The 17,330-nt window shown below is 36.0% G+C and overlaps 1 protein-coding gene across 2 annotated transcripts in view; it reads left to right on the top strand.

Annotated features, from left to right (window-relative positions):
• Positions 1 to 17,330, top strand: part of Pect (phosphoethanolamine cytidylyltransferase) — a 241,938-nt gene that overhangs the window by 154,924 nt on the left and 69,684 nt on the right. For both annotated transcript variants that reach the window (XM_090407732.1, XM_090407731.1), the window contains one exon: positions 3,473 to 3,550. In XM_090407732.1, the coding sequence (XP_090263858.1) occupies positions 3,473 to 3,550 (78 nt within the window). The remainder of the gene's footprint in view (positions 1 to 3,472; positions 3,551 to 17,330) is intronic.

Genomic DNA, 17,330 nt, shown 5'->3' with positions numbered 1-17,330 from the left:
TAAGTTCCTGGGCACAGATGGAATTCCAGTAGAGTTAATTAAGGCCACGGGGGATGGAATGATAAGAGTGTTTCATAGATTGATTACAAGGATGTGGGAGGCAAGATCATGGTCTAGAGACTGGAAGAAGTCAGTTTTCATACTACATAAGGAGGGAAATATGAATGATTGCAAGAACTATAGAACTATTAGTTTAATCTCTCATGCAAGCAAGATTTTATTAAAGATAATTCTAAATAGGATTGAGGCCCAAGTTGAGGCAGATATACCTGAGAAACAAGCAGGTTTTAGGAAAGGTAAGGGTACCAGACATTAGATCCTTTGCCTTAGACAAATCATTGATTACATTCATAGATTACCCTGAAGCTTTTGAATGTGTGAAGCTGTGGGAAGTAATGAAAATAATGATTTTTTCTCAATACACAATCAGGTTGATAGCTAACTTGTACAGTGAGCAAGAAGCCATGGTAAGAACAGGCGTTGGATTAACCGATTGGCTTCAAGTTGGAAAGGGAGTTAGACAAGGATGCCTACTTTCTCTTCACCTGTTTAGTCATTAAACAGGTGAAGGACATCATGCATGTAGCAGTGGATGCACTTAAGACAGGAATTAAGATAGGTGGTAGATTGATCAGTAATCTGAAGTATCCTGATGATACAGTACTCCTGTGTAATGACAAGGAAGAACCAGACAAATCCTTGATGAAGTTAATGAGATCAGTAGGAACGGAGGATTTCAGCCCAATCCGAGCAAGACAAAGATTATGGTTCTCAAAGGAAATACTGACAAGGAAGCTCCTGAGAAACAAGTGTACCTTAATTGAGAAAGAATTTAGAAAGTCAGCCAGTTTGAGTACTTGGGATACATTATTAAGGTGAACATTTACTGTTCAGTAGAACTCGGAAGAAGATTAGGAATAACTAAAACAACAGTCAGTGACTTGTCTAAAATCTGGAAGGATAGATCTTTCTCCACAGGAACAAAGTTGAGGATTTTGGATGCAGCTGTTTTTCCAACAGTGACATGGATATGAGACTTGCAACCTAAAGGAGTCTGATAGGAAAAGGATAGCTGCTTTTAAGATGTAGTTTTACAGAATGCTGTTGAGGATATCATATACTGAAAGGCAAACGGATTGGTGTTAGAAAGATTCGGTAGAACTTTAAGGCTCCTTGAGGATATTGACAGAAGAAAGTTTAAATATTTTGGACACACTGAAAGGATGGAAGGGGTTGACCATCAATGAGATGGATGGATGGTGTATGTGATGTGACTGATCTTCAGATAGTTGAAGCTTCCAGAAAAGCATACAGCAGGGCCACCTGGCGAGGACTGGTGTAGCGCATCACTGAGTATCTGAGTGACCATACGTCATCTGATGATGTCCAATGAATAAATGGCTGGATGAATGATAGATAATTAAAAGAATTTATCTGCTATTTTATTTCATTATTAATATCTGTTTTACTTCTGACTAGAGTTTGTCCCTCCCAATACCATTGTTTTAGTTTTATCTATAGATATTTTCATTCAAACTGTTCTATTATAATGTTTAAATTATACATGGCTCTTTGTAAATTGTCTTCCTTATCTGATATTATTATCTGATCATCTGCAAATAATAATACATTTATTTTATTATTCTGGGAAATTACTCTACCTGTGTTATTTAAAGTGTTCCGCTGTATTATTATTTCATTAATGTAAATATTAAAAGGTGTTGGAGACAGACATCTATGTTATACACTTCAGTTTTTAGATTGTTTTCCAGTCATTTTTTCATTTATTTCTATTTCATTATCTTTGTATATATACATTCACTATTCCCTGTAATAAAATGCTGGCCATATTTATTCTTTGTAATGTATCAAACAATGTGTATCTTTTAAGAATAAAAATTAGAAGAAAGTAGAGAAAAGTAGAAGTAGAAGATAGCCTACTACAAGGGTGGTCTGAAAAGTTCTCAGCCTAACAATGAAAAAACGAATTTATTATTTCAAAATTATTTTATTTTTCAACATAATCTCCCTTAAGACTAATACATTTATTCCAGTGATTCTCTAGCACCATTATCCTGTCCCTGTAATTCTCAGTAAGATCTGCAAAATACCCCTCTACATCTGCAATCACCTCTTGATTCGAAGAAAAACACTGACCAGCGAGGAAGAGTTTTATTTTTGGGGAGAAGTAGAAGTCAGAGGGAGCCAAATCTGGAGAATAGGGTGGATGTTCCAACAATTCATAGTGCAGATCTTTAATTTTCCCATTACCAAAACACCTTTGTGGGCAGGTGCATTGTCCTGATGAATGACGATTTTTTTCTTCTCCAAACCGGGTCTTTTCTCATGAATTTTTTTGTCTAGTCTAGTTAAAAGGTCGGAATAATATTCACTAGTTATTGTTTTACCCTTTTCAAGATAATTAATAAACAAAATACCTTTAGCATTCCAAAACACCAATGCCATGACGTTTCCTCCTGATGGAATCGACTCTATCTTCTTTGACGCTAAACAACCAGCTTCTGTCCACTGTTTTGACTGCTGGTTGGATTCTGGCATGTAATGGTGAATCCAAGTCTCATCCATAGTAATAAATTGATGTGAACAAGCGCAGCACCCATCTTGCACAAAGCTTTTCATTTGCAATTCTTCATGCAAAATATATCCTACACGTTCTTTTGACCTATAGTCTCAGCAATTTCGCGCACTTTGACTCGCCAGTCATCCGATACCATATCATGCACTTGATCAATGATTTCTGGTATTGTTACACTTTTTGGATGTTCGAAAATGAAGTAGAAGAGTGCCCAGAAACGTTTATGAACTTCGGATGAATTTCTTTTGGTGTTAAACCTTCTTTTACAAAGAATTTTATAACCGAATTTTATCCATTTAACAAAGACAACACTTTTGCTTCAGACAGCTGTATAAAAAAAAACTACCTTGATAGAATGACTTGCAATTTCACATGGATGCTTATGATAGATGTACCAACTTAGAAAAAAAAAATCTTGCCGATAGTGTTGCCATCTATGGTTGAGGCCGAGAACTTTTCAGACCACCCTCGTATATATACTTGGTATATTATATAGTAGGAAGTAAGATCTTGTCTAGCTCGCAGTTGCTATACCTGCACTCACCAATGTGAGCCCCTGGATTCATCTACAACTGAAAATATTTTTTGGTTGTAAATGAATTTCATTGTTTAGTTTGAGACCATCACTCCTCTTTATTAGACTCTGGAGCAAGGCTTCTAGATTATTTAATTCTTAACCCACTCACAGTGCTTATTAGCACTGTGATCTGTTGTAGATTAACAGCCTTTTGTGAGTAGAATTCACATTAAAAAAAAAGAGTTAATATCCAATAGCTATATTTCAAGTGTATATTTAAATAATTATGAAGATTATTAATGGGATTGTATTTTTCTTTCTTTCCTTTTTTCTTTTTTTTTTCTTTTTTTTTTTTTAAGATAGTAAATCGTTACAAAGGAAGCAATTATCCAATTATGAACCTACATGAACGTGTTCTTAGTGTGTTAGCATGTAAGGTAAGAAAAATCTTGTTTTATATTTAGATATATTTTACATATCCTGCAGTAATATATATATTTTTTTTTTTCTATGACAGTTTAACATAAGAGCTGCAGTATTCATATAATGATAAAAATAAAAGAGATACCCTGCATTTCAGCAACATAGATGATGACATCTTTGAGGAATTACTCTAGCACACATATATGCACTGAATTTTGGCACTTCTTTTGAAGGTTCCTTTGACATACAGGCTTTTGTTGTGGAAACATTATCAGCCAGTCTGCAGGGAATAGAATTTTTAGGTTAGTAATTTATAAATATGTTCTGCAGACAGGAGCCTTGATGCTATCTTTTGTATGAAATAGCTGACTGGTATGTATTTTAGGTTTATTATAAACAGTAAAGAAGTGACTACTATCTAATTCTTTTTTACATCCTAGGCAGGATTTACACTCAGTTCTTTCCAGTTCGGGGAGGGGGGGATGAAATATTTTTATTCTTCTAACTATATTCCAGAGGTACTTCCAGACATCTTGAACATAAAGAATGGCGAATGCTTCATATTCTCAATGTTCTGAAGTTAACACATAGAAATCTCTGAATGTTAAACCATCTTGGGGTTTAAAATGAAGTTGGAACTCCAAAACAAAAAAAAATCATGGTGATAGTCAAGGATCTAATATAATTAGAACAAGAACTAAATGTTGTAAATGCACGCAGAAAAATTTTTGTCATTTCCTCTAGGACCTCTCCTGATATTACAAATGTTATAAAATTTTAAGAAGTAGAAAAATGGCATTTATTCTTTTAACCAAATAAAAACAAATATCTTTGGATTTGCAGAACTTCCACATTCTTGATATAAATATCCAGATTCATATGAAATAATATTGCCTAAGTGATATCCTATACTTTGGGCAAACAGGATGAGCATGGAAGAATCATCTGCTTCATGTATTATATCAACTGTTTGCTGTATTACATTGCTTGCTAGTGAATAGTTGTGATCTAAAGTAAAGTATTTGTGTATTGTGTATTATATTATTGGAAATATTGGCATATAATATAATGTAAGAGTTTTGTCAATTAGTTGTCTTGTTACAAGAAAAGCATGATAAACAAATGGTTATGTCAGTAATGTATTTCACAGGCTATTTCTTGGCAAAATAATTTTGCCAAGAAATAGCCTGTGGTTGATTGATGACCTCACTTTCTTACTCACTCACATATTCACCTCAGTCACTGTCTGATAAACATCCTCTTTTTTTTTTTTTTTCATATTCTTCTTCTATAGATATTTTTATGGGTGTTGTTCTACCGAACTGTCATTCTTTTACTTTCTAAAATCAATAATAACACCTAAATCAGACAAAATCTATTCACAATCCAATTTGAAAACTACCAAACCAATTTGTCATCCCCTTCTTTCATTCTATTTATCTCTATTCCTTGGAATAGTCTTCCTCAAACTGTCAAGGACTACAATTTTCTGTTGTCTCTCCTTAACTACTCATTGTCCTTCCTCTACCCCCCATAGCATGAATGTGCTGTATGTTTTTGTAACCTTTCCTGTAGAAGTTGATGTTTAAAAAAAAAAATTAAATTAATGAAAACATGGGCATAATGGTGATGTCAGTGAAACTGCTGGAATATAATAATTATGAAATGAGTATATATGTTAAAACTCTTTAGCCATTTAAAATTATATATTTAGTTTAATCCTTTATCCAAGTGTAAGCAAACAAAGTTTGTGCCTAAAGTATCTTCAGGACTGGGGCAACTCATGGTAATGGTGTTCTTATCACTTGTCTTAGTATCTCCCATAATGCAAAGCACATCTCCTTGCAGAGGAGATGTATAATGCTATGCATTAAGGAAAGGGTCACTACCCAGACCGGTTTCGGCCTTTATTGAGGTCTCATCAGTGCATATCATTATACATGTCTGCAAGGAGATGTGCTTTGCATTATGGGAGATACTAAGGCAAGTGATGAGAACTTATACCACCTTCACCACAAATTGCCCCAGTCCTGAAGATACTTCAGGTGCAAACTTTGTTTGCTTACACTTGGATAAAGGATTAAACTAAATATATAATTTATAGTCTAACCAAGTGAAAAAACTTCCAACATCTTTTACAAGAAAAGCTAGACAGACTAAAAAACATGGATATAAAAGTTGTTGGAATTTAGACTCACAACAGCATGAGGCCTCTATAGCAATGCTGAAATGTAGTAATATTGAGTCAAAGTAAACATAAAGTTGTGACAAAAGTCAGAATGAGGAGTTATAGATGAGTATTGCCAACAATTAGCACACTGCAGATGTGTTAAAGAATGTTATGCTTTAAAATACCATGACATATTGGCGTTTTCATTGACACAAATATTATTAAGTCTAAAATAAGCAAGATTTTGATAAATAAACTAGTTGAGGACACTGTAATAGTACATGGCTTGTGAGGCCATGCTTTATGACATATTTGCTTAAGTTTCCCCTTCTTGTTAAAAGTTGGAACCATTATTTGTCTGGTCTAAGACTAGCTTTAGTAGTGTCTATCTAGTAAAAAAAAAAAAAAGTGTATTTCCAAATATAGTGTAGTAAAATGCAAGAGTCACAATTCTCCAGAAGGCATTCAAAAATCAAGGCCTCTTTAATACACGTTCTGTGTTGAATTTAGATTTATATGTATGTAGTATGCTGTGACTTCTAATGTCTTTAAGAATATCTTTTGTTTATTGGTTCGAAGTTGTATTGTGAGTAGTTGTGTAATTTAGCGCTTCTGTAAAATTAGTGCTTTTATTACATTTTTATTGTGATATTGTTGGCATGGTTCAAATGCGACGAACAATGGCAGCAAAGAAGACATTGTCTAGTGATTTGAATATGTTGGATTTTAGGTGATGAGAACGCAACAAATACCGGTGTTAAGATGGAAAATTGTGTTATTAATGTCAAATGTGCAGCTGTGAAAATAGAGGAGAAAGAATTGGATATTAATAAAGAAATTACGCTTTTAAATGTTATCCTTCATAGAACAAAGCACAAAATTGAAAAATTGCAGACGCAGCAAGAGTTTAGCAGGGCTGAAAAAAGAAAGAAACAGGTGATCTGAAGGAATAATAAAGACTGACTGAACAAACAAGAAAAACAAGTTAAGGAGAAAATTATGTCTGGAGACTCAATGATCAGGGGAGTACTTAATGAAAGTGACAAAATTGTATTTCCTGGTTTGAAAAAATTAACGATATTAGCCATGCCATCCAGATGCAAAAAGGTAAGTCGAAGGAAATCATTGTCTTGGTTGGTACAAATAATTTGAGAGACGAAAAGTATTCTGTGAGGGAAGATGTAAAGGAGTTGTTAGAAGAGGCAAAGCCGAAGAGCGAGAAGGTGAAGATTGTAAGTCTCCTACCACACCATGATAGAGGCAAACTGAGGAGGAGGGCATTGATAGCCAATGAGTCTGTACATAGATTGTTCAAAAGGAACGATGTAGAATTTGTGGATCTGTGGTCTCTGTTTGACAGAAAGAACGATTTTTACAATGCTGATGGACTACATCTAAATGGTTTTGATATTAGGTGCCTGGAGAGAGCTTTTGTTCACCCAAGTATGCTGAAGTGCAAATTCAGGGAAACTTAAGCAATTGGGTTGAAGCAGATGAGTTTGTGTGAAAGCACCCATGAAGCGAGTGAGTGTGAGAATAACCAAGTGAAGAATCTAGTTTCTCAAGCAAAAATATTGAATAGGGTAGTCAGAAAGTAAAGGTGGGTGGGGGACTTAAAGGGATGCTGTAGTTTCTGTATACTAATGCCAGAAGTATCAGGAACAAGAGGGAGGAGTTTTTGGTATTGGTTAATGCAACCGTGCCAAAAGTTATAGGCGAGACTTGCCTAACAGCAGATGATGTAGTTACACAGATTGGATGTGAAGGGTTTAGTATTTTCAAGGAAGCTAGAGATGATAAGATGGGGGAAGAAGTACTGCTGATGATAGCAGATGAAGTGCAACCAAAGAGAATAGGAGACAGGCAAGAGGGTGGCTGTTCATTTGAAGCAATCTGGTGTGAGATTTAGGCAAGACAAAATACACAGCTGAATATTGCTATAGGTCAGGGAGCTCCACAGATGATCTGGAAGATATGCGTTGCCAAATTAGTACAATGAGTACAGGTTGGATGATTATTATAGAAGACTTCAACTATGGAGATATAGACTGGAAGAAAGGACGATTGTATTGCAGTAAGGAAATAGAATTTATACACCTGCTAAGAGATAATTACTTAAAGCAGTATATGGTGGAGGTGGACCAGGGGTAGAAGAGTATTGAACCTGGTCATAGGATTAGAAGAGCCATCCATAACCACGGTAACAAAATTTCCTCCAATTGGTATAAGTGACCATTCGGTCTTGACTTGGATTATTCCTCATGCAAAACATGAGGAATATTCTATCAAGAATGGGTATTTGTGGAATTACAAGGCAGTGATTATGACATGCTTAGGAAGAAGCTTAAATCTGTACCATGTCATAAAACCCTGCAAGGGAAGGATGTTGGTAGTGCATGGGAGATAGTTAGAGTCATCTAGAGGAAGCAGTACTAAATTGTATACCTAGGATAAAGAGGGTTAATCAGGTAGGAGTTAGATGGATGAGTAATATTAAGCACGAGCCAGAAAAAGAAAATGCTGTGGAGAGTATATAAAAAAAAAAAAAGATGACCAGCAAACTCATGAACAGTACAAGGCTCAGGCAAAGAAGGTAAAATCAGATTATGAAGAAGAATCTAGCCAAACAGGCCAAAGGAAATCCCAAAGAGTTCTTTCATTATGTGGCAAATAAGAAGAAGAATGACTATGGAAGATTAACTTTAATGAGTGGTCAATAAAATAGTAGAGTTACTGAGTGACCACTTTTCAAGAATAAATCATCCTGGTGAGGTTACTGCTTTAACCTATGTCAGACACTAACTAATGTGGGAACTGAGATGGATGAATTGGAGGTCCTTATGATATTGCAGAATCTCAAATGTAAATACAGCCTGGTGATTAGATGGAGTATCAGCTATGGTTTTGTGAGGATGTGCAAGGGAACTGGCAATGCCTTTGACTAAGCTGTTTAATTTAAGTCTCAGCTCAGGTAGACTTCCAAGGGAGTGGAAAGAGAGCAAAATTATTCCTTTGCATAATGGAGGTTCTAAGACTACAGTAGCAAATTATAGACCAATCAGTATCTCAGGCATAAAAAAGAGAATTCAAGAATGGGTAGATAAAAATATAATACTGTATGAGGGTCAACACTTTGTGAAGGGTTGGTTATTGCCTTAGTAATTTACTAACTTTTTATAATAGAGTAACAGCTGAGTTGGATAAAGGAAATGGCTACATGATGATTTTGCTGGATTTTACAAAGGAATTTGACAGATTACCACATGGAACTTTTGCAGATTAGAACAAATAGGGATGGATATGACAATGGTTAAGTGAATAAGAGGATGGCTGCTGGACAGATATCAAAAATTGGTATATGGAGGAGTGGAATTGAGATGAAAACAGGTAACTAGTAGTGTGCCCCAAGGTTCAGTGTTGGGACTATTGCTGTTTAATTTGTACATAAATGATATAGGAAATAACCTGAAAGGAAATATTCAGTTGTTTGCCGATGATGCAAAATTAGATAAAGTAATATTTATTCAAGGCAATGTAAAGAACTTGCAGGATTTAAATAAGCTGTCAGTATGGACAAACGTTAATGGGTGTCAGTTTAATTTTGAGAAGCTTAAAGTTATGCATTTTGAGATAAATAGATTACAAGCCATGTATCACATAGATGACACTGTACTCCTGGAAAAAGATGAAGCTAGAGATTTAGGGATGGTGATAGACAGAGAGTTAAAGTTTAGAGGACATATTGCTAAGGTAGTCCATAAGATTACTTGGCTATTGAAAAACTTCTTAACAAGTACAGATAAAGAAGTTGTCATTCCTCTTTAGAAGACCTTGATACACCCACATCTGGATTACTGTGCTCAAGTCTGGTCTCCTGGGTTTCTTGGGAATGAAGAAGTGGTGGAGGGGATTCAGAGTCAAATGACGAAGGTGGTGAGTGGCCTGTTGAATGTTACCTTATGAGAATAGATTGAAGGTGTGCGGATTGCAGAAGTTGGTTGATAGAAGAAAAAGAGGGGATACGATAGGAACATTTAATTTGCGTCAAGAGTTTTATAGGATAGATTCAGGAGAAACGTTTCAGTACTTGGCTAAAAGAACCAGAACAGGGGTCATCCCTGGAAGTTGAATAAAGGTGTGGTTAGTAGGGGTGTGAGAACTAGACTTTTTTCTTGGAGAGTTGTGAATGAGTGGAATGGGTTGACAGAGTCAGTTATGAGTGTTTCGTCTGTTAATGGGATCAAGGTGAGGAATGATAGATTGGGTCTCCCACAACAAGTCTTCAGACTCCATGGAGGTAAAAATTCGTGATCACTCATGTTTTGCAGATGACATTATTCATTTTAGAAAAACATAAAGAAGCTCAGGAAAATAATTAAATGACCTTAGACACAAAAAAAATTGGAAGAAAAAGGTTACCTAAAAAAACACACTGATAACAAATTCAGATCAAAGTGAACTAAAATTAACATATAATCATATTGAAATTGTGGAGGATTAGATTTACCTTTGTCATTTAAGAAGGAAAAAAAAAGATAATGAAATAAGTAGAAGAATCACGCAAGGAAACAAAACATTTTGGTTATATAAAGAATATGTATTAGCCCACAGATGCGAGACCCTTCGATATTTCTGTGCATGTCAAAAGAAGGAGAAACCATTCCGATATTCGGGTAATCAATGCATTTCGTGGGATGAGTGTTTATTATTATATGTCAGAAAATTTTCTTTTCTTTTATGAAAATTCTAGTTCTTAAAGTGGTAACTATTTTGCTTGTACTGTTGTACAAGCAAAATAAAGTATTACTAAAACCTTGGTATTTAGGGTCTAGCTACTCACTGAGGAGACCTCAAAAAGGTTGAAACCGGTCTGGGTAGTGACCTCACCCATAATGCATTGCAGTATACATCTTCTAGTGAGATGTGATTTACATTATGGAAAAATACTAAGAATAGTGATCAGAGCTTTACCCACCTTTACAATAAGTTGCCCTGGTGAAGTAACATCTTTAGACTTGAACTTTGTTTCAGGTGCAAACTTAATTGTTTGCATACTTGGGATTAGGAGTTAAAATAACCAAGTTTATAAAATTACTTCGTTATCCTAATATACAATATCCCCAAGTTAAAAAATTTATTACACATATATATATATATATATGGGGTGCTTTAGGGTCAAAGCTGTATAACTGAGAGGAGACCTCCACATAGCCTTTAAAGGAATGCGGAGAACCGACCAAGGCTTCTGACCTAATGTCCAATCCTCACCTTCTCGTGGTGCACCCTGTTGGGTATCTACTTGGATACTGAACGAACGAGGATGGGCTGGCAATTTGGGATTTAGCAGACCAAATTGTATTCTTATTGGTTAAACCAAAATAAAAAATGATGGTACAACATGATAAAATTTCATGCCGGCTGGGGCGTCGCCCGGTTAAACAAGGCCCCCCGTTGTTTTCACCAGGGAACCAGGGCGAACAGCGAAGAGTCAGCTACTGGAACAAATCTCAAAACAAACCCCAACTCAACATCGCCAGAGTTAAAGATCGGTACTATCAACGTAAGAAGCCTGAATGGCAAAGAAATGGAGCTAGCTGAGGAATTAGATAAGTGCCAGATCGACATAATAGGGGTGACTGAAACAAAAAAGACCAAAACTGGTGAGATCTTTCTGAGCAATAAATACAAAATGTTATATTCAGGCAATGACATTCAAGGAAAAGAAGGAGTAGCCATAGTATTCAACACAAAATACGAGGCTAATCTTCTTGAATGGCAGTCAGTCTCAAGTAGAGTAATGTGGGCAAATATGAGAATGGGGAACTGGACAATGAGACTTATTTGTGCCTATGGCCCCACAGAAGGTTCTACTAAGGGAGAAGTGGAGGAATTTTTTGACGCTTTAGAAAAAGCAACTGACACAATGAAAAAGGAAAAGTTGGTCCTTGTTGGGAATCTAAAGAGCAGAGTAGGAAATGATTGTGAGACATACAAAAATATTTTGGGAAAATTTGGAGAAAAGAGCAAAGCTAATATTAATGGCAAATATCTGTTGGATTTCTGCTCAGGACATGGACTGGTTATTACTAACACCATGTTCCAACATAAAAATGTGCACAAATTCACATGGAGAGAAGAGGCTAGGAATAAGAAAAGTCTCATTGACTGTTATTGTTGATAGTGATGTTTTCTCCCTGGTGCAGGACACCAGAGTGTACAGAGGATTTGAAATTGGAAGTGATCACTATTTAGTCTTGAGCAGGATAAAATTGAATTTCATACTGAAAAGTTTATAAAAAGTTTATAAACTTACGAGGTAACATGTAAGAAAGTTTTAAAGCGAATAAAAGTTGAGCAGCTCTCAGATGTGAACTGTAGACTAAAATACAGAAAGATTATTGAAAAGAAAATGAAAGAGTTTGAGAACAGGAATCAAACCTTGGAGATTCATTGGCAAACTCTGAAGAAAACATTGATTGATTCTGCCAGAGAGGCATGTTCTGAGGTTGTGTGCAAGGATAAAAAAAAATCAGAACTCCCTGGTGGACACAGGAAGTTAAAGAGGCAGTGAACGAAAAGAAGAAAGCATATCAAAAGTTCCTGGCAAATAGGTCAGCTTTTACTCTTACAGAATACAGAGACAAATGTAAGAAAGCTAAACAGTGTGTAAAACTAGCTAAACAAAAGTCATGGGAGGACTTTGGCAAGAATATAGAAAATAAATATCAAGAAGGTGGCAAAATATTCTGGAGGTTGTTGAAGAAGCTTAGGAATGGAGGAAAGAGTGCTGTAAAAGGAGTTAGAGATGATAAAAGTGACATGAAAACAGGAGAAAAAGATATCCTTGAAGTATGGAGTAATTACTTTGAAAAACCGCTAAATGAAACAAGCAGTGATGACAGCATAGTGATAAAAAACACTGTCCAGGCATGCAGTCAGGAATACATATCCATACTTGAAGTAGAAAAAGCCATCAAAGGCTTGAAATGTGGAAAGGCAGCAGGAGTTGATGATATTCGACCAGAAATGCTGAAGTATGGTGGTATAAGTCTTACAGTGGCTGCACTGCATAGTTCAGAAAGCCTGGACAGAGGGACGAATTCCCGATGATTGGAGTAGAGCTCTCATAGTACCCATATATAAAAAGGTAAATAAAACTGAATGTGAGAATTACAGAGGTATTTCCCTACTGAGTGTTCCTGGCAAGATCTATGCAAGTGTACTTGAGCAACGGTTGAGAAGAATTGTGGAAGAAAAGCTTGGTGAAGAACAAGCTCGATTCAGGCCAAATAGAGGCTGTCAGGATCAGATCTTCACTTTATGACAAATAGTCGAGAAAACATGGGAACATAACAAAGATCTGTATTTAAGTTTTGTCGATTTGGAAAAAGGCATATGACAAGGTGCCAAGAGAGAAGCTATTCAATACGCTGCAGTTATATGGTGACAATGGGGCATTATATCAAGCAATACTTAGTCTTTATTTGAGTTGTAAGTCAGCAGTTAGAATTGAAGGAAGTACAGGAAGATGGTTTAATGTTAAATCTGGTGTGAGACAAGGATGTACATTATCCACTGTGTTATTCATTATCTATATGGATCACATTATGAAGGAAAGTGTTTTTAAACCTGATATCAAAATTGGAGATGTTAATGTCAGCTCTTTGCTTTATGCGGATGATGTTATACTTCTAAATAAATCTACTACAAGTCTGCAAGATTCTCTGACTAAATTCAATTGCTGTTGTAATAGATATGGTATGAAGGTCAGCAATAAAAAGACAAAGACAATGAAAATAGGCAGAATCATTGAAAATGTCAACTGTGTTGTGAATGGAGAACCTGTGGAACAAGTAAAACATTTCACCTACTTAGGCATGATTTTTACTGAAGATGGTAAATTAAATATAGAAATAGATAACAGAATCAGAAAAGCTGGTATGGTGGGAAGTCATTTGAATAAATTCATATGGAATAAGAGAGAAATTAGTCAGAACACTAAATTAGCTGTATACAAGACAGTGTTCAAACCAGTTTTAACTTATGGATCTGAGAGCTTGGTCAGAAGTAAACACTTGACCAAAGACTAGAGACCGCAGATATGAGAGTCCTGAGAAAGATTAGAGGCGTGAACAGATGGCAATAATGGGCAATATCATATTAAAAATGAGGATATTAGGAAAGAACTTGACATTGTCAGCATCCAGGAATGCGTTAGCAGAGCTAATCTCATGTGGTATGGTCACTTAAATAGAATGGGAGAGGAAAGATTAGCAAAACAAGTGTTCTCTGCCTGGTTGGCAGGAAAACGACCCAGAGGAAGACCAAGATATAGGTGGATTGATACGGTACAAAGTGCGTTAGACGATAGAAATATAAGAACTGATAATGTTGGCGTCTTGACAAGTAACAGACTGATTTGGAGGAAAATTGTAGATAGGAAGTTAGTAATGATGTAATTTTTTCATGTAGTACTATCATATCCTGTACACCCCTTGAGGGTACATGGCAGGAATTTGATGATGATGATGATATATATATATATTGAATAGAGTTGGTGATAATCTACATCCCTGTCTAACACCTTGATGAATTTCAATCTCTTCTATTAATTTGTTACTTAACTGCAACTGTATTTTTGTATCTTTTTATAAACTTTGTATACCTTGTACCAAACATAATGGATATCCTTGTTTTTTCATTATATTCCATAATTTTTCTCTCTGTATTTTATCAAAAGCTTTCTCATAATCTATAAAGGCCAGATGGGTCGTTAAATGAAATTCTTGTATTTTTTCAATAAGTTTTAACACATAAATATTGTCTATACATGATCTTCCTTGTCTGAAATCATTTTGTTTTTCTGAGAGCAGATGGTTCGCAATATTTCTAAATCTTTTATTCAAGATTTTACTGTAAATTTTGTAACCTGTATTTTATAGACTGATTCCTCTGTAATTTCCACAATCATCTCTGTCAACTTCTTAAATATAGAGATAACTTTAGCTTTTAACCAGTTTGATGGAATCTCACATTTCCTTTAACAGTTATTTATTAATTTGTGATGTAAATATTCTCCAACATATTTCCAAAGCTTTGTATTATGCCACCTAATCTGGTTGATTTTCTATTTTTTGATACCTTTAGTTCTTCTAATAGTATTAGCTCTATATCAGTATTGATTTCTTAATTGTTACTTCTTTAATAGTAATACTATATTTTTTGAATAACAGCTTCACACACATAAGAGAAAACTAAATACAATTTATTTTTATATGAGAGTGGGAATGTAGAAAGTGTGAATGATAGTATAAATGGTTTCTCAGAGAATAAAAAAGATGAGATAGATGCATTGAATGAGATCGCGTTGTTGAATGGTGTGATAGAAAGGGCAAAACAGCAGCTAGAGTGCATGAACAAAAGTCGACTGAATGAACCAACCAATAATAAAAGGTATGACAGGAAAAATAAGCGTATGAATGTGAACATGAACAAAATGAAGGATAGAGTGCTGTATGGAGACTCGTTAGTACGAGGTGTGTTAGTAGAGGATTTGACAAAATCGTACCAACATGGTGTGACCATAAAGGATGTAACTGAGTCTATTAGAGAGCAAAAGGAAAGGATGAAAGAAATGATTGTTGTGGCAGGTACGAATGATTTGAAAGGAGATAAAATGGAAATGATAGAAGACCTGAATGAATTGTTTGAGGTAGCAAAAGAAAAGAGTGAGAGAGTTAGAATGATTAGTCTTTTGCCACGGTATGACAGTGAAATGTTTAAAAGGAGGGCCATAATTGCGAATGACTTTATGCCTGGGTTATGTATGACGAGTGGTGTGGAATTTGTGGACGTGTGGAGTGAGTTTGATGGGCGAAAGGATCTATATAAGATGGATGGCTTGCATTTGAATGGTTATGGTGTAAGAAGACTTGAGAAAATGTTGCTGAATGTAGTGGATGTGCAAATTCAGGGAAACTAGATTTGTTAGGGGGGGGGAGTAGATATACAGTCCTTAGGGAGGCAGTTGAATGTAATATGCTAGAGCAAATAAGGGCAACAAACCAGAGTGGGATAGTTAATATAAGGCATCAAGGTAGGGTTGGGGCTAATGGAGGTCTTACATTCGTGTACACTAATACTAGGAGTATTAGGAACAAGAAGGAAGAGTTTTTGGCCATGGTTGGCACTTCCAGACCACAGGTTATTGGTATTAGTGAAACATGGCTGACTGTAGATGATATAGCTAGTGGGATTGAATGTGATGGGTATAGTGTGTTCAGGAATGACAGAGAGAATAAAATGGGGGGAGGAGTATTGTTGATGATAGCTGATGAGCTACAGCCAAGGAGAATAGAAGTTGAATTACAGGATAGAGAAAAGAGCACATTTGAGGCCATTTGGTGTGAGATTGTGGCTAGCAGAACTAAATATACAATTGGGTGCTGCTATAGACCAGGTGATGGAAAAGATGGTGGTGACAATATGCACAAGCAAATAGAAGAAATGAGTGGAAGGAGGGTGATTATTATGGGAGATTTCAACTATGGTCGCATTGATTGGAGTGAGGAGAGGACACACGGGAGGAAGGAATTGGATTTTATGCGGTTATTAAGGGATAACTATCTGCGACAGCATGTAATGGAAAACACTAGGGGTCAGAGAGTGCTTGACCTAGTAACTGCATCTGAGGATTTGACTGTAATGAATATGACCACATTGCCACCAATTGGTGAGAGTGATCATAGGGTCTTGACTTGGGAGGTGGCTAAAGGTGTAGAATTTTCAATTAAGACAGGGTACATGTGGAATTATCGGGCTGGAAAGTATGACAAGCTTAGGAGATTGATTGGTTCAGTGCCATGGCACGTACAACTGCAAGGACTAGAAGTTGATAGTGCATGGGAGGTAGTTAAGAAGTGCTTGCATGAAGCAATGGCTGACTGTATACCTAGAGTCCGAATAATAAATCAAGTAGGGGTTAAATGGATGAATAACACCATTAAGCTTGAGCTGCAAAAAAAGAAACAACTATGGAGGGAATTTAAGGAGAAAGGTGACCAGCAGGCACATGAACGGTATAAAGCGCAGGCCAGAAGGGTGACGAGTGTGGTAAGAAAAGCAAAAAAGGATTACGAAAGAACATTGGCCATGCAGGCTAAAGAGAATCCTAAACAGTTTTTTAGATATGTAGCAAGTAAAAGGAAAAATGTACATGGCAGAATGATTTTAAAGAATGCCGATGGTAGGGAGGTAACTGAATCAGTTGAGATAGCTGAGTTACTGAGTGAGCACTTTGCAAGAATATATCATCCAGGTGGTGACATTGCAGAAACGAATAAACCAGTAGATTATACGGGAATTGTGGTGAATGAAGTGGAAGTGAGTAGTCTATTGCATAACCTCACTGTCAATACATCTGTGGGATTGGATGGTATACCAGCTCGTGTAGTACGAGAAGCAGCTAAAGAATTGTCAGTACCCTTGACCATTTTGTTTAATTTGAGTCTCAGGTCTGGGTTAGTCCCGAGCGGGTGGAAGGAAGGGAAAATAGTTCCACTGCATAAAGGTGGTTCCAAGACCGCTGTTGTAAATTACCGACCGATTAGCATATCAGGAATCAT

The sequence above is a fragment of the Typopeltis vanoorti genome, chromosome 17 (assembly GCF_054136105.1).
Source record: "Typopeltis vanoorti isolate ZY-2024b chromosome 17, IOZ_Tvanoo_1.0, whole genome shotgun sequence".
Classification (NCBI taxonomy): Eukaryota; Metazoa; Arthropoda; class Arachnida; order Uropygi; family Thelyphonidae; genus Typopeltis; species Typopeltis vanoorti.
The sequence above is the reverse complement of the archived record's forward strand: the minus strand, read 5'-3'. Positions and strand labels throughout refer to the sequence as shown.